This window comes from Apostichopus japonicus, chromosome 15, assembly GCF_037975245.1.
Source record: "Apostichopus japonicus isolate 1M-3 chromosome 15, ASM3797524v1, whole genome shotgun sequence".
In the NCBI taxonomy this organism is placed as follows: Eukaryota; Metazoa; Echinodermata; class Holothuroidea; order Aspidochirotida; family Stichopodidae; genus Apostichopus; species Apostichopus japonicus.
This window is the reverse complement of record NC_092575.1, coordinates 5,433,386-5,455,713: the sequence shown is the minus strand read 5'-3', so window position 1 is coordinate 5,455,713 and position 22,328 is coordinate 5,433,386. Positions and strand designations below refer to the sequence as shown.

The following is a 22,328-nucleotide window of genomic DNA, read 5'->3' as shown; positions in this document are numbered from 1 at the left end:
AAGCACGGTACTTTAATGATTTGAAAATGATTCATTTTTTCCGTCTTGAATCACATTTCAAACATTGCCAAAATGGTGTTTCAATCGTTTCATTATTTTTTAAACCAATTCTGAAGGTTGCTTTTTCTCTGAAGACCGAATCAAAGTAATAATTTTTGGTTGAAATTTGTAGAATATGCCTATGTATTGCCTTTATTATAACTTTCCGGACAAGAATTCTGTATTTAAGGTATAAATGAGCATTTAATGACATTTTAGTTTAAGTGAGTGTAGTCTAAACCATTAAACTTCAAGTAACTGACATCAGATGCTTTCTACACGTGATCTGCCCAGTGCCCATGCAGCGGAACCAAAATTGTACGGCCAAACACCGGGCATTAGGAACTCAAATCAACCCCCAGATACAGAAAGAAAAACACATCAACAAGTTCACGTTCCCCCGTTCCTCAGCACCATCCAACCATGGTCCGATCCTGCAGCCAAAGCGCTTATAGTCTACGGGCCTTTATTCCAACTAAAACCCCACCAACAAACACCGTCGTCCCTTCATAACAGGTCTCGTTAAACGGTGAAGATCCGACTCGTTCTGAGGGAGAAAGCCAGTGACGCCAAAAGCGTATATTTATGGTTTCTGGGTAGGTGTCCGGTTCAAGCCTAGTGAGTGCTATAGGACCCTTCTCTCGACCATCTTTCGTCATCTGAACCGCACTTGATGCAAAACCATAAATGTAATATTATAAAACAGGCATCATGATATAGCTCTGGTATAAAATCGGACCGCTAACTTGTCCAATTAGAAGAAAAACAGACTAATGAATATGAATGTTGGGACTCGTTAATTCACTGCACTTGTTCATGCAAGAACATGACTGGCAGTTGTAATCTGTTTGCTCAAAATATGAGAAACAACCCTTGGTGGGGTTGGGGGTGGAGGAGGGGGGGTGGGAGGGGTGGAGGAGGGGGTGTGGTCCAATGAAGCTCCCGAAACATCTATTACTACGCCCCTTAACGACATGAATATCACGCCTGAAGTCATTATGTTTAACCCGGTTCAGTGAAATATTTAATTTGAGGTCAAATGTTTCACAGAACCAATGTCCTGCATATGAGTGAATATTAATGATCTTTTTTTATACTCTATTAATTGGCAGACGATCATTATTAAACCACCTTATGAATCATATGATATCATTTTGTAAATTTTTCTTGACAACTTTCAGACTTCAAACTTGATTTCTTTACTGTAATAATTCATTCAATTACAACTCTTCCGATAATCGAATCTTGCAACCGCGTTTTAACCTTTACGAGAAAATTTAATTCATATGTAGTCTATAGATAGAGACGGCTAAATTTGTCAATAAACGGATTGAAAGGTTTATCAGGCTCACTATCTCCATCGGAGTTTTTTCCTCTCTGTCTCTCTTTCTCTCTTTTTGCGACCTTTTGCGTGTAAACTACAATATTATAACTAAAAGACATTTAACATAAACTCAAGAAAGGTGCTTTAAAGTGGACTTTTGCGTTCTACATTCATTTGGTAACTGCTTTCATTGACAGAAATCACTACTACTAAAACTACGATAACAATGCTGAGTTTTGATGATCGTTATCGGAAGGAAAACTTTGTGGAAATTCCCATGTTAGATTTTGAATGTGGTTAATATAGGCCCTACAGTGTTACACAATAAAAGGTGCAGATTGAGCAACGAAATTCTAAAATCGAAATATTCATTAGATACAATCTGCTGATCAGTTATATTGGAGACAGAAGCTCTATACTGTCTTTGTTTGGTCATTTACAAAGTTTCGTAATCACAAAGCTGCTTTAGTTGTAAATCCCAAACATCAATTTTAAGTAAAGAAGTGAACACGGTGAGCACTTCCCTACCCATCACCACAACTAAGAAATTAACTTGATTATGAAACTTTGAATTCTTTTCGGGCTGCCATTTGTCAGGCCTGGTTAGTTGAGGGAGGTCGAGGTCCGGCTATGCTGTAAATTAGGGGGATCAGAAAGATATGGAGGGGCACGGGAGAGTCTGGAGTACAGAAAATAGACTGGTGTATCCTTATTTTCAGGACGAGTGCAAAATGGGACCCCGGTGATAGAATTGACTACGGAGCCCGACCTGGTTGTGAGATAACAATATTTGAAGTGGACATGTTTTGTACCAAAAGTATAAACTAGAAGCAAACAAGTGTGATGTATGTCATAGATGCACATTGACAAATTTGTTTAGTTGTTTTTCTATAACATCTTCGTCCATTTTTTTTCTTCAAATATGTGATGCATTAACCAACATTAATACACTAAAGTCATCGTGAGGTATTGATAAGCTCACATCCCCTGAAGCAAAGCCTTTAACCTACCGGTATCCAGTCTAAAGTCAAAACAATACAGTGATAAAGAACGTGACCGTTTGCTGTCAGTGTACGTGCCAGTTGTGACATCAAAACTGTATGCTTCACTTATGGTACAGTTAAACATTGACATTGATCCAACTATCAAATTCCCGGAAACGCCATGCAGAAAGTGGATCTAAAGATCACCTGGATGCTAAGTATATATTCATCTTTCATTAGTAAAACATAAATTTTCCTCTGAACTATCCTTTTATTAGTTGAAACGATGACTCGCATGGCGCTCCATAGATGCGTGGTGAATACAGGGAAGCACACATTTGAACGTGCATGTTATATCGATCATCCAAAGGCAGCACAGCACGTACATGTATCTGAACTTTGCTGCTGAGTAAAGACTGGAGTGCTCTACCAACATTAGCGGGCATTGTTCAAAGAACGAAGTAACAACACATGAATAATTTCAAATGTTTTAAATCACTTTCATAGCATATAATTCAAACGTTAATTGAGCTCCAACGTGCATCCCGTACTTTTACAATGTAGGCTAGGCCTAGCTTAGGCCATGTCAATATGTTCCTAGACTAGGTTAGGCCTTAAGGTGGCAAAAAGCAGCGGGAGAACATCTTTTGTGACCTGTTATCAATCATAATCTAGTTTTTTGTGGCTTGCATGTTGAAGAGAATGAACGGAAGTACATGGGGGTAGAAAATTGGGTCAATTGAGGCAATTTTAGACCCCTTTAGGCCTCCCAGGAGCAGCGTAGGAAATTTGTTGACCACTGAGTGAAGAGGTTTGTTTACAAGTGACGAAAACTTCCGGCTCGGATAGCAAAAAATCTTCACTCTCATGGTACGGAAAATTGATGATGCCATGAAAGGCCAATTTGTCAGCTATCCGGTGATGGGTAGCGTTTAGCAAGTGAAAACTTCTATCTAGACTTAGAGACCACATTACTTTTGTGATTTAGTGTGTAAGTCAATGGGGCTTTTAATAGGCGTATGCTACCTTAAGGCAATGATCCACAGCGTTGCGGTCTTTTGCAATACTCACTACAGTTATTGTCACTTATATTAGACCTGAAAAGCTTACTTTATATCAATTATTAAACTAGTATTTAGTAAGGCCCAATGTAGAGTTGTATATAGTATTAAAGGCTTCTTAATTGATGCACCTTCGTAATTGACGCCCCCCTTGAAAATTTGAAATATTACTAGCAAGTTAGCAACAATACAGCAGGCAACCTAATTTTTCTTGCAGTCAAGCAGAGTTACATATTTCATGAGTATGAATCCATTTCAGGTATATGCTGATCAAATTGTGTTTTTTTTTAAGCTTCTAACACTTTCCCCCCTGATTTGCACATGTTTTGGGCATTTGGAAATCTTACTCCCTAAAAAAAACCCCAAATTACCACAATATAATTAATACCACTACTCTCTGGGACCTGACCAATCATTGCCTAGAGGCTCAGAGCATAGCAAACAGCATACAATGTCGATGGATGTATACTTAGGCCTACACTACAGTTATCTTATCGACGAATGTGTCAATTTAGGGGTATGACAGCAGACATTTGAGGTCAAATTCTGCTCAATTGTACAGTATGTTGCGTAGGCACAGAACAATAAATATTTTGAGATCTTTACAGAGGAACAACACATATGAAAAATGCATACAGTGGAGTGATTTCAATTTTTCGTTGATACAGTAGACAGCTTTAATCAAATCCTTAAGTGCGCCCATCATGCTACTGACGGATAGCCAAGACTAACCATCTGTGTCACCATATTCAAGCCTGGAAACACTACAGCTTATGATGGGAAATTTCCAGAAGCGTTACAAATGCTAGCTTGTGCTTGTTAATGAAGGGTTGAAACTAGGCTAAGGTTCGCATGTGTAAACGAGATGTCATTATGTCAGGTTGGTTGAAGTGTACCTGTTTCAAGAGGATACTGTATATATGCAGGGTTGCCTGATGTGTTGTAGGGCAGCATTAACAAAATGCAACAATTTTAATTTATCTGCAAAAGAAGCTATATATGCTTGGGAATTTGATGTCAACAACAGTAACAACTAATATTTGTCTTACAAGACTTAGCAGTACCACATGACTAAAAAACATATTCCACCTTTCTTTCAGGTTGACCTTTGACATTCTCAAGATGATTACATCATGTGCGCCTCATCTTCACTGTGTTTTCACCCGAACCTCTCATCTCTCTCAGTTTCTGAGAACTGCTTACTTTACCAAACCTTATACTCACTGTAGATGGTTAAGTAAGAAAACAATTATAAGATGGCCAAAGAATAATCCTGACCATAAGACGTCCAAATCTTCCACGCCGAATAATTGGAGTAAGAAAGTTTCTCAAAAGTCTAGATCCCCCGGACACAGCAAAGGTTTATCAAGAGCTGAAGTCGCTAAACATCTTTCTCATTCATGTGACAATAATGATGCAGAGAAACAAAACATTTGGGAAAATAATCCAGTAGCAGATTCAAGATTGCAAGACCAACCAAACAGTGATGATAGTATCGACGCTTCGTATTTTCCCGAGTCAGATTTAGGACTGAGTGGGACTTTTATCATCAATGGTAAACACGGAGACAGAGTAGTGGAAGACTTAAAAGTTACATCTTCCTCAGGAGGACCAGACGGGTCAGAGATATTAGAATGCTTTGGTACAGAGGATGTCCAAGAATCTGAGAGGACTGACAGAGAACATTTAGAAGAAAAGTCAGTTTGGCAATCTCAGCAAAGAATTCAAGAAAAAACAGATTCCTTTGCCAATAGAGTGAATTTAAATGAGGCGCATGAAGATCAGCTTGAAACTGCTGGAGAATTGGTGGATGAGGTTGATGGACAGAACGATTCAAGAAACCATGAATCAAATGAAGTGAGCAGCTCATTGAAAGAGAAAAGAACAGTGAAGAATTCCTGGGGGAATGCCTATAAACAAAGCCAGCATAAAAGGTTTGTTACTTGTATCAAATTTATTTCACTTATCTACTGTAGAACTCATGAGAATAATTTTAAGTGTCATAAATTGAGGTCAGTCTACATCGTAAGGAAATGGAGTTAGATTGGATTTAAGTTTGTTTTTTAATCAGGGTGTGTTGTCGTAAGAAAGTAGGCAAGATGGGTTGGGGGGGGGGGAGTATTCTGTAGAGGATGCAGATTGATACTGGAGATCCATGATATAATGTTTCCAAAAGAATGGGAATTTTTTGGGTGGGGGTGGCTGGAAGTTGGTATGGGATTGAAGTCCTTCCCCAGAAAATTTTTGTTGTTGTACTGTAGAGTGTTTCAATTACAGGCCACGTGACTACTCGTTATCCAATGAGATACTTCAAGGAATATGAAGTACTGTATATGCATTCTTGATTTCCTGGCACTTATATTTGGCTAATTCCTAGGATCCCTAAGGTGAATGATCCATCAATACCCTGGAGTGTAATCCCTAGCTAGAAAAGTCGGGGAGGCACAAAGACATGCTCCTGCCTCTGCTTTCAAAGTGGGGAGTTAAATATGTGTTGGAAGGTAGGGTTGGAAGTGGTGAGGGAGGGAGGGAGCTAGGGAGGGAGTGGCAAGTCCTTCAAAACAGGACTTGGATATCCTTTCCTTACTAAAACCTACTCTGATTCCATTTGCATTCATGTATTCGACTATAGAGTTGACGTCACCATGCATGGATGAATGTTTTTCTCAAACTTCATTGCTCACAAAGTTATCAAGGAAATTAGAGTACATTTGAGTATGATGAATAAATATTTATTTCTTTTATCATTTTTTTGCAGAAAACCCCAAATTGGTCAGAATCATGAAGTACTGTATGGTGTGTCTCCTTGTCTGCTGGCCTTACAAGAGAAGAGGAGGCAGTTTCATAAAGCATTCGTATTGGAAGCCTTCAAAATATCTGCTCGTGATGAAGCCCAGGAGATTGTCAGATTGCTCGAGGAGAGAGGGGTAGTGCTGCATGAAACCAGTAGAGGAGAACTGAATAAATTGTCACAGGGGAGACCTCATCAGGTATGCATTTAAGATGTTATAAGCATTTACCAAGATGTGATATTATCCAGATTTTTAGCATGCCTAAATTGAAATGTATAATCGGTCTCTTTAGATTCACTGTTCCCGAGCCTCCAATTTCTTTTTCTGACATTGAGGAGTCTTAAATAACAGACAAAGATGTCCTCGAGTTTAGGAGAATTGTTTGTCACAGATTATAGACACAGAATTGTTTGGTGTCTGATTGGTGTTCGGTGTTTGTTTGGTGTTCAAATTTTTTTGTAGCTGTTTTTGAGGCTCTGAAACTTTGTCTCTTATAAAATACTATTGGCTCCTGTGTACAACAAATGCTACACTGTACATCTCTTTAGCAATTTCCGTAAAAATTTGCAGTTGCAATACTGGATAAATTATTCCCTTGTAGAGGGCCTGTTGAACTGTAAACATGTGTGACTCTCACACTGACTTTGTGGTAGTGTTTAATTATGAAAGTTAAATAATGGCCTTCCATATCTCCCCTGATTCAAGTAGCTTGTGGAATGATTTGTATTTCCTCTTGCCAAGAGAGGTCTAACTAGCTTACCAGACGTCCTTGATTATTGGTGACAGTTACTGGATCTCTTGTGTACCCTCCCCCGGATCTCAAGTTTCCTCGGTATTGTCCCCGGATTGTATGTACCGCCCTGGGAATATCTTCACATTTGAAAAAATAGGCCCTGAATTAATTCAAGGTTATCCTTTTAGCCTTGTGTTTGTAGAGACAGCTTGAGATAGGATGAGGTGTTTTAAACTTGGATATATCCTTGTAACATATAGTGGCACCACCAAAACACTCAAGAGATTCTCAAAATGTCACTCTACCATTAAACATACAGTGTACGTACAGACCAAGTTACATCAGTATGGAGTGAGGGGGACGGGGGTGAGGGGGGGTATGTGTCAATGTCAGTATCATGTCCGCAGATTTTCATTAGCTGGAATTTAATCTTGTATCAGTTAGTGACATCATGGAGGTAAAAACAGACTCCATGGCGACATTAACAAGTTATAATTTTAGGATTAAAAGAGAGGCAGCTATTTGACTACTGCATCCAGGAGTAAAATATTCATCTGAAGAAGGCATCGTTCCCACATATTTATTCTGTGGAATACATGGCCCAACTACAGTAGGTTGGCTATATGGATGTAAAGTGATTCACATGAGGTCAAAACCATCCAATTAAAAATTTGAGATGAGCCAGCGTGCCGGGGGGGGGGGGGGAGGGTGAGTTGTAGGGTGTTGAGGTTATTTTTAAAATATAATTTTCTCTTAACCAGCATTATCATAAAAGTGTTGATTTAGGAAATTTATTTGGTCTCCCTAAATATGAAAATATTAAAAACTGTACCTCTGTACTACTCTTTCAATGATAATTAGTTAAAATTAGATAAAACATGATTTTGTGATTAGTATAATTTATCGTTTATAATAATTGTCACAATGAGCCAGGTGTCCAGTTTTACTGCATATCTTTCATGTTTATTTCCCCGATATTCTCTTCAAAGGGTGTCTGCTTGGAAGTGAGCCCTCTCCATTTTGAGCACTTATCCAAAATATCGAGTGAACTTCTGACGATACCAGCAGATAAGCCATTCTGTGTATTAGCATTGGATCAAATCTTGGTAAGAATATTCTTTTTAAAAAAAAGACTCTTTTTACAAACATTTACAATGAGAGACTAATTTGCTTCAAGTCAATGGTTGCTTAAAGCTAGCAGAATTTAATCTCTGAAACCTTTCTTTTTGGTTAGGGATGTGGTCAGTAATGAGGTTTTTCTTTCGACATTTTGTGCAAGGACATGGTGTACAGGAAAGCACATAATTGGTCAGACCTTATTTGATATTGTTGCAATGAAATTAAGAATAACTTTTATATTTAGGAACCTAATTAGTAATCCCCTGAGAGTTTATACCATATCAGGGTAATATTTCATTGCTCTCACTATTTTGGTAGACATCCATGCTTTCACCATAATTAATTCGAACAGGTTTAAAGATGCTGTTTAAGATGTCATTTCTTTCTAAGTCAGAATTTACTACACAATATCTTAAACAGCTCTGAGTTTTCAAGATTAAAGTCCTCATGGATTTATCTGACACAGAATCCTTTGACCTTAAGCCGTTACAGTTGCCCTTATCAGTGCTTGTATTTCCACAAGGGCATTTAGTGGCAGATATTGTCCAAATATTTGCCCAGATATGATGCTGATAGACTGTTATTGAAGTCTCAACCATTCCTGATTAATGGCTTCTCTGTGTTAGGATTTGATCTTTCCTATTTTAGGTGGATGAGAGGGTTTTCCACTTGCAGTAATAACTGTTGTCTGTCATCAACTTTTAGAAGGGTAGTACCTTTGCAATGATCAAGTTTTCTGGAACTCTTTTCTGATGTTCTGGTACTTGAATTCAGGATACATTTTCCTCAGTTTGCTCTATCAATCAGTTGATTCCATATACAGTATAAACATAGAAGTCAAGGAAACATCAAACCTGCTGGCTTTCTGGTTAAACACACAAGCATGTGTTTGACGTGTGTCCATATAACTTTGAAATTCCTATGGTATATGTTTAAAAAATGATAATCCACCAGAAAACTTGTTTTAATAGATGAAAAAGGAACATTTTCCAAAGCATCCTTGTGAAATTTGTATCCTTGTTTTCCCTTCTTTTAGGATCCAATGAACCTCGGTGCCTTAATGAGATCAGCATACTTCCTTGGTGTGGACAAGATTGTAGCCAGCAAATACAAATGGTAATAATTTGAACAATTTTGGTGACATTAGCTTCAGAAACTTCAGGAGGTGTGGGTAAGACCAAAGCTTTATAAAGTTCCATATTATGTATGAAGTTAAGACATAACTCTTGGTACTATGAAATTCAAATGTTACATTTGAAAAAGATGTTTAATTGGTAACAGAATGGTGTGTTAATATATTGCACACAATTGGCACCCTTTTATCTGGGAAAATTGTACCAGCTTTCCATTTTAGGCTAGTACTATTTCTATCTCAATAAAATGCACAATATTGAAAGTATTGAAAGTCTCTACTTTTAAAAAAGAACCAAAAAAGAGTAGCACCCACTCGCAAACTTTAATATTCACGAACGTGTAATATGCATCGTTATGAATCAATTTGTGACAACCAGTGTATGAATAATGAAATCATTTTTTTTTTCTTCTAACATCAATTTTCTAATTATTTATTATTTTCAGTTGCCCTTTGACCTCTACCGTTAGTAAGGCCAGCAGTGGAATCACCGAGGTTATGCCAGTTTACTCGGCTGCAAATATGGCAAGCTTCCTACAGGTAATATTCTCGTCGTCGTTTCGTCATCGAGGCGACCCATTCGATTGGTAAAAATACCGTCGATATATTTATAGTCCACCCTTTTCACTCACTGTCATTATATAACACAGTAGCCAGCTCTGTAAATTAAAAACACTACGGTATTACGGTCCTACCATTCCCCATGTTGAGTCTTTTCAGCGAATGCCTACTAATTTAAGTCATCTATAAACACTGAGAAAATGTTGCTGTTCTCAGCGGCCTCAAGAGCAAAGTCGAGTGCTGTAGACAATGATGTCACTACCCTCTCTCCTCATTTTTGCTTTCTCATTCCCCTCCCACTCCAACTTCCCCCTCCCCCTTCCAACTCCCCTGGTTATATGTATGAAAATAAGAATACAGAATTCTTTATCCCATATTCTCCCAGGCCCTCTCTATTCTTTCCTGACCACGTACTGCTAGTCTCCGGTCCCCGTAGGCCCTATGACCCACTCTCTTTTCAGGCTTAGCTGTTTGTTCGGTATGACTACCTTCCCTCTGTATATGAACACCCTAACTAATCTGGACATGATATTTTGCTCACACGACTAAATAAATCAATCTCTTTCTCGAACCAATACGAACATCAAAGTTGTAAACCAAACAAAGTGAATGCTCTTAGTTTGTAGTTTAAGTGTCCTTTAATTCTATTCTCATAAATTTCATTCACATTTATAATAAAACAAAATATATTTTTACTTTCAAGTCTAGGTGGATCCCTTATCAAAGACAAAATTTTAAACTTTAAACAAACACAACTTCTCTCACGATACTTCTGTCAATTATACCAAATAGTCTGAAAGTTTCTTAACATTTTGTTTGTTGTCATACTTACGTCATGTCTCTCTTTGAACCCTCTTTAGTTTTAATTTCTTCACATGACCAAATATGTCAATCTGTCTCGCCTTGAAACAACACTGACGAGCAACGTCGTTAACCAATCAAACTGTATACTGCTTAGCTGAATGTAGGATTGAATATTTCGGTGAATATTTTCAGTTTGAGGTCATAATTTCGTTTCATACTATTTTCATAAATTTCCACCATTTCCAACATTTGGAGCGAAAATGTAAAAGATGTGAGCTTTCTAACTTCCGAGTCTAGGTGGATCCTCTTCAAAGACACACACAACATTTCTCACGATATCTGTCAATCATACCAAGTAGTTTGAAACTTCTCAGTTTTATTTTGTCTGTTGTCATACTCATGTCAAAGCAATGCCTCTGCCTCTCTTTGAATCCTCTATTACATTGCCATTTCAGGAACTTGCTAGTTTAGGATGGCTGATCATGGGAGCGACCAGCCAGGGAGACGGACAATCTCTGGACCAAACTGTACCCGTTGTGCCCTGTAGGAACTTAGGACTGTCGAGACCTACTGTATTAGTGATTGGTGAGATTAATTGACAAATCATTTTGGAGGGGGAGTGGGGGGAGAGGGGAACTTGGTGAACCCCAATTTTCACCTTGATCATCTTGGGGATCCTCCTGTAGTAATGTGGTAGTCTGAGAAAGAGGGCCTTAAGGAGGGGAGGTATCCCCCATTACATTTGAGAAATTGTTAAACAGTTAACAGGTAAAAAAATATGTAAAGTGGTGTTATATTTTGCAATTGTTTTCAAGAAATTGTGTTAAATATTTCTTCACTGTTTCCGCAAAACAATTGGTGATGTTTCTTTCCTACCAAATTTTTGGCGTCCCTCCAAAACATTTGGCCACCCTAAAGAGGGTTGCGTTCAAACCCCCCTCCCCCAACCAGTTTGAATACCTGGCCCTACTGTATATAACTAATCTGTTAAATTATCACCAGTCAAGCCAAGTGACATTTCGTCTAGAAAAAAACCTTGCTTGCAGAAATTTTAGCCAACAATGAGCTACCCATACTAGACAGCTGGCTCATTTGTCTTTCAATTTCCTGTCCTTCTTTGAATTTCCTGTACCATGACTATGCAAATTTGTCGCTATGTGAGGTCATACGTGGTTCCAAATCTCTTAAATCGATGTGGATGAGATTTTGAGTCGCTCTTGAAAACACAGAAATTCAGTCAGAAAATTGTTTCAGATGCTCTGATTTTCATACTGCATTAGTGCTGTTGATGTGCTTCAACATTGGTTTGTTACCATGGTGACATTGTAAAAACAAAGGTTCTCACAAAAAATATCCTTCTTCAATTCAAATATATCTGTGGACAACCTAAACTGTTACAAACATATGCTGTTTCTTTACTGATTGTGGTCATTTTTTAGTAAATTTTGACAGCTTTTCATTTATTATGAATATTCTTTATAATTAGTGAATGGTCAGTTTGCATGTAAATCTTAAGGTATTAAATTATAAAAAAAAGTAAATAGAATCCACATGAGCTGCCTGCTTTCATGTTGCTTGTCTTGTATGAATATCTGTTATTTTCCCAAAAAATTATTTGTGAATAAAATTTCAATTTCATATCTTGTAGGTAGTGAAGGGTTTGGTCTAAGAGAAGCCCTCAGAACTCATTGTCATCAGCTCGTTACGATACCAGCTGGGAGACGCCTCCATCCAAACATTGACTCCCTGAATGTATCTGTAGCCACAGGTAAGAGGTCACTTTTAAATTTATTCTTAAAGCCATTCTCAAAATATATTTACAATTGAGACATGATATTGCTAATTCAATGCTCGTCAATGTCTGGGAATACTTCCATAGGACAGAACCTTCCGGAAGAGATTCGTCAAAAGTTGAAAACTCTTCAAGACTTTAAAGAGGGTCAAATGACAGATTCAATTTTAATATTTAAGTTTCACAAAAACTCCCGAGGGTGACACCAAGCATGACATGGTGACTGTATAGATGTTACTCTGTGTGGAAAAAGATAATTCCTTTTAAGATGTTGTGAAATATTAGGTTATTGCTTCACTGTGAACCATTTAAATTGTTGAAGAGTAATAAAGAAACTAATACTTTTGTAATAAATTTATAAAATGAGGAGTGAGTAATAAAGGAATTATTGCTTTTGTAATAAATTTTTTTTTTTAAATGATGACACTTGTATTTCTTGAAATGTTTTTACCAAATGTGTAAAACATTTGATTGAAAACCCTGCCAACATAAAAGATATTTTTACATTTCTTTCTTGCAGGAATTATTCTACATTCTTTGCTGGTTAAGAGATGAAAACAGAAATAAAACAGACACAAGAATCGGAGACAGATTTTGGCGGTCTGCTTTATAAACTGTCACAAGCTGTTTGTTTATTAAAGGTACGTACGGGTTGTACAGTCTGTTTCCTTATGATTCACCAAACATGAACAGTTTGATAGCAATATAATGTGTACCATTACTGTGGCTGAGTGGATAAAGGCGGTGGCATTTGAAGCAATGAGGCTTAGCAATCGGGAGGTTCCAGGTTCGATTCCCGGCCGGGTCATAGTAAGGTGGGTTTTTTCATCCAAGAGCAACCTACAGTTTTCACATCTGAAATGACTTTCTAAATTGAAAAGATTCCAAATTTGAGTTCCAAAATGTTGAATTGGAAGCCACCCGACGTGTAAGTTGTCATCCATAAGCCCTTGCTGGTTTCTCCCACATTTGTGGTCGCTTAAACATGGTAAAAATAACTGTCGATTAATATTATTATTAATATTATTATAATGTGGAAAGTGCAGATTGTCTGAATGTTTGCAATGCTAGATAAACTTACTGATGATACAATTATTACATTTTTATTTTTTATAAAGCCATCTTTTCACTGTGTATCATTTTATTTTTATGATTTGATTTTGTTTTTGTAAGATTTAAAGATTTTGTTATTTTTTCATCTCTCCTCTCAGGTTACCACATGTCCCCTTGATGATAGGTTGTAGATATCAACCATGCAAAGAAGTCTAACTGGTCGTAAGGCCAGATAAATAATACTGTCGTCATATCAACTTCCTAGAAAGAAAGTTCATAGAAAATTAAAGGAGTTCAAACGAAAGCACATGAAAGAATGAAGAACAGCGCCCTCTATTTCTCTTACTCCCAGGTACAGGACAAGGCGAAGAGGATGTGTTAAAATGCACATCCAAGTTAATACAGTGAATTTAAGTACTCTCAAAAACAAATAATGCTGATGGCCAGTGAGGGACAAGTCTGATCGAGTTGTGCGAAGCAGGGCTTCTGCCCGTCAGCAAAATAAGTTTTTAAACAAAAAACAGACTATTTAATGTATTTTATTTCATATTGGTTAGGGTAGGCAGACAAGCCAAATACTCAGATTGGTAGCTTCATTACTTAAATAAATACTGGGAGGCTGCTCCAGACCAGGCAAACCCACCCTCCTGGGATGAGACTATTATAGCTAAGAGAAAAAGAAAAAGGGAAAAAGATCCTTACCGGTGGCTGGGCTGTCCCCCCAGAAGAGAACTGTTCTTCAGGGGTTTGACTCACAAGCCTTCTAGCCACTGGGTTCCTACATAAGGGCCCCCCTGCCCCTCCCTCTGCCAGATCCCACTCTTCCCCTCCTCCTCCCCCTCACCTACACCCCGTCCCCCTCCCTCTGCCAGAGCCGAAGCCTCCTCCCAGTTTAAAAAATCTAATATATCTAAGGAAAGTGACTTTTGATGACTGGGTGTGATATATTTGGCTATCACTGTTAAATTGGTAGTATTGTATGCTGGTGTTTTTTGTAAAACTAAGGTAGATCTTAATATTAACGATGATTGTTAATAATTTTCAGTATAAAAATCTACTCAGTTTTCTTTAACTTGAAACAGCAGTGAGACGATATTAATGTGTGAACACAATTGATATTCACTAGATTTGTTTTCCTTTTCTTGAAGTTTTATTTGACAGTTTGGTCGATTTGATCATGAATAGTTTATGGGTGTTTGAAACAGGACCAGAGATCCAACAAATAAGACCTGTAATTTAAAAGAACAGAGGATTTATGGCTGAAATGAAAAACCATTTGTGTTTGATAACTTTGTCATACATTGTGAAAGAGTTAATTTCCGAGACCAAGAAATGTTGTACATTTAAATGCTAAATTCTGCATTACTTCTGAGGGACTGACCTAATAGTATTATGCATTTAGACTAATTATAACAGCCAGTTTGACTGATAAGCCCCTCTAATGATGTTTCAACAAGTCATTTCTCACAAGCTTATAAAGATGGGACAGAAAATGTAGTAGTCTGCTCTGAACTGTAACATGTCAAGATTAATTCTTTGTCTGATGTCATCAATTTAGGCAGCAGATTATTAGCATATAATTGTGGTCACTAGTAAAGTTCAATCTAGCACTTGTCAATGTGTTTATATAAGAAACACAAATCTTGTTTGTGATTGGCTACTTTACGATATTAATGAAGAAACTAAAACTTTACCATCATCAATGGCCGGTATCCCTTGCACCGTACACGACGGGGAAGACTTGAACAAGTCTAACAAGGACATAATAAACCAGCTACATAAGCCTGAATTTATGACAATGTTTAGTTCCTGTAATAGTGGGTTGCTAAATGCCGTTAAATCTACATTATTGCAGTTCTTATTGTGAACGAATAATGTGATCGGTTCTTATATCATTACTCTTTTTTCATCTTGGAATATGAAAAAAAAAATAAACAAATGGGGAGGTGAAAGGTTTGACCTCCTTGTGACAGATTGTCACAACAGATTGACAAACCCCTGACATGAAATTTGAAAACTTTCAACTCCAGGGTGGATTGAGAATACCCGTTGATATGTGGGAAGTTGTTCATGACAAATACTTTCATACAAGCTAAAGATGATGGCTTGGTTTAAAGTTTCCTTTAATATCCGATAGAAATGTAGTTTTGTTAGCTTCATTGACACGTACTGTGGTTTAAAGTTGCATTTTTTTTCATTAATTATTTTTATTTTTGTTATTATTATGATATTTTTATTTAGTTTTTGGTTTAAAGTTGCATTTTGTATTGACTTGGCTGCAAACTTCAGAGAAACTAAAAAAAAGATGGAAAGTTCAGGAAAACCTTGCCTGTTCCACAAATCAACCAAACTTTCTCCAGGAATAATGAAAAGAAGAAAAAATTAGACCAAACATTTTTGAAAATATTTTTGACAATGAAACAGTAAAAAGCATTCATTAAATTTGTCTGACATGTAAATTTCTTAACTATAATGGGATGTGTGAATAATTGCCTTATTGTGACTGGTAAAACGGTTTATACAGTATATTCATGTATCCCTCAAATTGAGGAGTTTCCATTGATGTGTGGCTATTACATGGCATTGGGTCAGATTTGATAACACAACAAGGCAATTTAAAATGCAGCTTTATTGACTTAATATCTGTAGAAACTAATTAGAAGGCAGAAATATTTATTGTAATTACATCTTACAGTCATCTTTACTAAGAAATGGTGAGTAAAAGGATAATCCCAGTGAAAATTTATTTCTGACTGATGAAATTCTGCTAAATACTTCTTAAAGCAAGCTGATGTCACCAACAAAATTTGGTCTCAGTTCTTTACATTCAAAATGTTTTGCAGTTTTGTGTGCAACTATGACATCACACTTTTTTTTGCCCTTGCTTATGGTACGAAGTGTCTAAATTTGATCTAGGTCATAAATGCAATATGTAGGAATTTTCAAATTTTGCCAGGATACATAAAATAGTTTCCTCATCAGTCAAAGAAATAATTTTTCTCTTGGACCATCTTTTCAAACTCCTCCATTATAGATGTTTGATCTAAATGTATCCTTGTAAAAGAAGTTACTAGGTGGGGATTGAACCAGGGACCTTGTGTTCCAAATTTTTTTTTTGTACCACTAGACCAGTTGGTGGAGAACTGCTCTTGCTTGCAGAAGAAATATTTAAAGATCCAATTGTGTGGACTTCGTTCTTTTTTCTCTAAAAGATTTTTCCCTGTCCGGGGGGGGATCGCGCATAAATCTAGTCAGGGGGGGAGGAGGTCCGCGCAATTCGTCTAGGCCGCGCAGGAACCTTGTCAGGGGGAGGGGATCCGCATAACTCACCTAGGCCGCGGAGTTAACCTTGTCAAGGGGGAGGGGAACCATCTACACCACCCCATCCAGCGAAGTCCTTTTGCAGCAATTGCTCGCCTAGGACTTGAACCCACACTGGCAGGATGATCCAATGATTCAAAGGTAGCAGAGCTACCCATTACACCATTTTGGTTCCCAATAGATAAACTTCGTTTCTTATATTTATACTTCCACCTTCTCCAAGGAACAGAAAAGTAAAAGCCTCAACCTGGAATTGAACCCCCAGCCATGGCATTTATCTGACTCTTCAGGTTACAGAGCACTACCAACTGCGCCACTGTATCTGTTGAGAAATATTGCTCGTTTCTAATATTTGAACCTTAGAATGGAAGGACATGCAATGATGAAAAGATCAGAAAAGTAAAAGCCTCAACCTGGAATTGAACCCCAGACATGGCAATTATCTGACCCTTCACGTGACAGAGCACTACCAACTGCGCCACTGTAACTGTTGAGAAATATTGCTCGTTTCTAATATTTGAACCTCAGAATGGAAGGACATGCAATGATGAAAAGATCAGAAAAGTAAAAGCCTCAACCTGGAATTGAACCCCAGACATGGCAATTATCTGACTCTTCACGTTACAGAGCACTACCAACTGCGCCACTGTATCTGTTGAGAAATATTGCTTGTTTCTAATATTTGAACCTCAGAATGGAAGGACATGCAATGATGAAAAGATCAGAATAGTAAAAGCCTCAACCTGGAATTGAACCCCAGACATGGCAAATATCTGACTCTTCACGTTACAGAGCACTACCAACTGCGCCACTGTAACTGTTGAGAAATATTGCTCGTTTCTAATATTTGAACCTCAGAATAAAAGGATGAAAAGTTAAAAAAAAAAGGAAGCCTCTACCTGTAATTGAACCCCAGACATGGCATTTATCTGACTGTCAGCATTACAGAGCACTACCAATTACGCCACTGTAACTGTTGAGATATATTATTTGCTTCTTATATTTAAACCTCAGAACGCAAGGATGATGAAAAGATCAGAAAATTAAAAACCTCTACCTGGATTTCTACATGAAGAGTTTACAGTTACATAGCATCAACCACATGACACTTTGCAGAAGTTTGTTTTGTTTCTAATATTTGCATCTCAGAATGCAAGGAATTTTTAAAGAATATAATTTTTTTTGTGTGGGATTTAAACCTTTAATGTGAAGGTTAGTGTTAGAAGTTTTTCCTTACTAGATAACTAACCACTGCATAACAGTACTTTGCACTTGTGTCATTTCTAACCTGGTTTACAGCACATCCTAAAGATGAATTAAAACTCAAGGAATCAAAACTCAAGTTAACTGGGAAGGTGTCTTGTTTGAGAGCATGGGAGGGTCTATACCAGGGGTTCCCTAACTGGGTGCTTGAACCACCAAAGGGTGTGTGAGCCATCCCAGGGGGTTCGTGAGACGTGTCTGAAAGTACTTTTTGTTGAACTAAAATCTGATATATCATATCATTTAGTTATGTACAAAAGTCGTACCTATCGACAAACTTCGGTTCCATACGCATATGTTGCCATAGTAGTACTGTACCGTGCATTTAATAAATAACTGAATTATGAAACAAATACGGCTATTATGCGTATTATAGTATAATAATGACTCATATCGTGTCTCGAAAGGTTGGGGGTTCGTGGACAACTGACATCCACATGGGGTTCGTGGGGGGGGGGGGGGGGGATAAAGTTAATGAAAACCTGGTTTATACAATCAGTGCAAATTTAATGAGCGATTTAGTTGAGGATCTTCGATTTTTTTTTTGCCACAGATGAATCAAATGCATAGATTTTGCCAGGAAGATGTGAAATAAAGACAATCAGACGGTTTCATTTTTTAAGTATTTTATTTTTGTATCCTGCCCCTCCCCTCCCACACAACCCCCCCACCCCACAAACATCTTCCCTTCTCAACACTCGATTTTAGCAGGGCCTGTTCGTTCATCTCCAGCAAAGCTGCAAATATTCGTAATCAATTTATCCATGTAACATACTGCACTAATTGACACCCACCCCCCACCACACTGAAATTAAACAATGAAAACAAAAATGAAATAGGTTGTATTTCTGAATACCATTCTTGCTTTTTTTTTGGGGGGGGGGGGGGAATGAAGTAGTACAGTGATTTCAGCACTGATGGCATGAGCAGTTCAGACTGCTTCAAAATTTATATCAAACGAATCGATCCACCCAGGAAAAAAGGTTGGCGTGGGGGGGGGGGGTGTCAAGAATCTGCCTCTCATAAAAAAGGGATGGCTGGGTCAAGGACCCCCCCCCCAGAAAAAAGTGATTGTGGAGGGGGAGGAGCAATGAGATGCTAGATTATCCCTTATCCAACACAAACACATATAAACACTCACAGACAGACAGATACAAAAGAAATGGCTGGGTCAAGAATCCAGCCCTCAGAAAAAAGTGATGGCTGGGTCAAGGACCTCCCACCCCCCAAAAAAATCAGGTGATTGGTGGAAGGGGAGGAGCTATGAGATGCTAGATCATCTCTTATCCAACACCAACACATAAAAACAGACAGACAGGAAGGAAACAAAAGAAACCATGACACGATAACATGAGATGGGAGCATTCTCCCACATCACCTTTTATTCTTCCCCCTTTGACAATGGAATAGACTACTATGTTTATTCATGCCATCAAATTTTAAAAAACCTTGAGAGAAAGTAAAGGATGTAGTTTTCTTTCCTTTTAGGATTTACAAATAATTTACAATATCAAAATATTAGCCTAAAAATATATTAATTAGCCCTAGCAATAAGGATCCCCTTAAAGATCTTTTAAGAAGTATAAAACTTTGTTTTACCAAATATACATTCAAGTTCTTAAAAAGTATGACAAGACACTTATCTCAGTAAAGAAAGAAAAAAACTCTTATGCTATGACACAAGGTTTAGTTAAATCTGTTATTAATATGAGACAATACACACACTGATATCCCAACCAGTCTTGAAAAAAAAATGCTGACTGAATATGTTAACCAATTTAAATGAAATGAATATTTATATTAATGAGAATCTTTAGTTCAATGTGAACTTAATCATAAATTTGTGAAGTTCTCTAGTTCTATGGAAAAGAGATAACCCAAGGCAAAAAAAAAACATATATATATATATATTGTTATTCTCAATGGCGTAATCTTTACACTTATTCCCCACAGAATTTGATTTTGCATAATTATCTCCCGTAATCTATGAATGAATATTTCATTTTCAAATGAAAACACCGGTGAAAAAAATAAGGCTTTTTAAAGCAGTTTAAATCAGTTCTGTGAATACACACTCGAGTTTGCTTTTGATATTACCTCCGCAATTATTATCAAAAGAGCTAATTTATTGTATTTTGAGAAAGATAGATGTGCATCTGGAGACTTCTATCTAGATGCTTCTATCTAGAAACCTACAGGGCTGGATAATGGTCATTCATGTCTCAAAACTTTGAGAATCATCTTAGAAGTTATTTGGCCACATTGATAATACTTCCCTTGTTTTTACTCTCCAAAATGTCTGGAGAAAAAAATTCTGGAGGATAACAACTGCTAGAAAAGTACTTTTGAAAACTATTAAAATGACTTCTCGCATTCTAAACTTGAAATGTAATACTCATGACCCTTTCAACTTGTACACATAGCATTCACCTCTTGACCTCCCCTAGGCTGCCAAAACCCACTTTTGGGCGCCAGCCAATGTCCTACCTATACATCGGTCAATCACAGCTAATGTCTTACTTATATATCGGTCAATCACAGCTAATGTCCTACCTATATAGCAGTCAATCACAGCCAATGTCCTACCTATATAGCAGTCAATCACAGCCAATGTCCTACCTCTATAGCGTTGATCACAGCCAATGTCCTCTGGTAATAACCTACCATGACATACTTAAAGACATTAACTGTGGTCGAGAATCACAAAAAGATTAAACATATGTAACTTCGGACTTAACGTCTACATCAAAGATTACTAAGTCGTACCCAATTGGAGGTTTGTTTCCACCTGTGATGATATAAACAGAGGCTGACCAGTTCTCGGACTTGGGGGACAGTCCCGGATTTTCATTTACAGTCTCTGGATTGAAAGTGTCCCCAAGGATTGTCTCCAGATTTCAATTACTGTCCCTGGATCATTTAAGCAAATTTCTAGAAATTATTCCCCAAATTTGTAGAGGCCATGAGAAATCTACAAATGTTTGTATATGAAGGATTTATTGCAAAAACTTGGGCATTTGACCATCAATTGTAAACCATAGAATTGCCATGTGATGAAATGTCTTCTAAATTCCACACTTCCATTAAAAAAATAGTGAATTTGACAAGAGGGGGGGAGGGGGGGAGGGAGGGAGGGGAGGGAGGGGGATGCAACTTTAATATCATGTCCCCGGATTTCCTGAGCAAAATATGGTCACCCTTGGATTTAAGAAATTAGCCGTACTGTTTCAAGCCGGTCTTAACAGCCATGGTTACATTCGGATGTAACTATTCGCCATTTCCCTACTCAAGTTGCGTTTGCCAGTTTACATGGTAACTTAACACTACAGTACAGTATGCCTTACTTTCACATGGATTCCAGTAGTAATGATATAGTACTATTAACAATCATTAACCATTAATTAATTACATTGTTATATTTAATAATTGTTAAGTGATCACTACAGAAAAAAAAAACTGAACAAATTAAGCTAATTGTCTTGAAGTCCTCTAAGGCGGACTTTTATATAGTCGTTACGTGTCTGTGTCATGTCACGTAGATTCTTATTCGTGCCGAACGTAAAATTTGGGATAAATTATACACGATGTACATCGGGTATTAAAAAAAACCCCATTTAGTACCACTTCATTAAAAGGTTGTTTAATAGTATTGCCACTAAATCTGCTAGAAAGTCAAATAAAATGGTCACTCATTCTCAAATTTCAAAGATTAACACTATCCTGCCATCAAAATATATATATATATTTATCTAACCCATAAATTGTAAACATGGATACCTCAGTTTACCTAGTTACAGGTATAGATTACATAACCTGAGTCACCTCACTTTCATACATGAACCACGACATGCACCGCATAAATCGACAATCCGTATCTTACTTCAACACCATGGATGTACTCTCTCACTTCCCTGATTACTGACAGCCCTTCGTTACTATTACAACACACTCCAGCTGCATGGCAGTATATTTCAGTACCCGCCCATCTTTCTAATCTCTCATCAAATGACCTTTTTCTTCTTCCTCGAATCGATACCTCATCAACTTCGTCAGACACGACAAGACCATCTCTTGTGACTGTTCGTGTAGGTGAAAATGAGATGATAAATCTACCACCTACGTGATCACCTTTTTCAAAGAGAAATCCTCACGTTAGTGGGTCGTTCACTCTGGTAACATACTCATATCTGGCCTAGGGTATCGCACAGATGTAGTCTGCAAGTCGACATCAAGCAGTCTATGCTAATTATCTGTCAGTGTCGGTTGCTAGCCCCATACACTTCACAGAGGATACACCAACCTTGCGAGAATTCAGGTAATAAATCAATCCGGTAAATGCATAGCAAACATT

General features: G+C 37.5%; 1 protein-coding gene across 1 annotated transcript; it reads left to right on the top strand.

Annotated features, from left to right (window-relative positions):
• The first annotated feature begins 2,665 nt into the window (after positions 1-2,665).
• LOC139981559 (uncharacterized) lies at positions 2,666-16,500 on the top strand. Its single transcript, XM_071994028.1, has 10 exons — positions 2,666-2,807; positions 4,508-5,341; positions 6,166-6,397; positions 7,922-8,038; positions 9,088-9,167; positions 9,630-9,723; positions 11,004-11,133; positions 12,197-12,316; positions 12,861-12,981; positions 13,552-16,500. Exons 2-9 carry the CDS (start codon positions 4,530-4,532, stop codon positions 12,893-12,895), a joined length of 1,620 nt encoding a protein of 539 aa, XP_071850129.1. The 5' UTR covers positions 2,666-2,807; positions 4,508-4,529; the 3' UTR covers positions 12,896-12,981; positions 13,552-16,500.
• Positions 16,501-22,328: the final 5,828 nt, after the last annotated feature.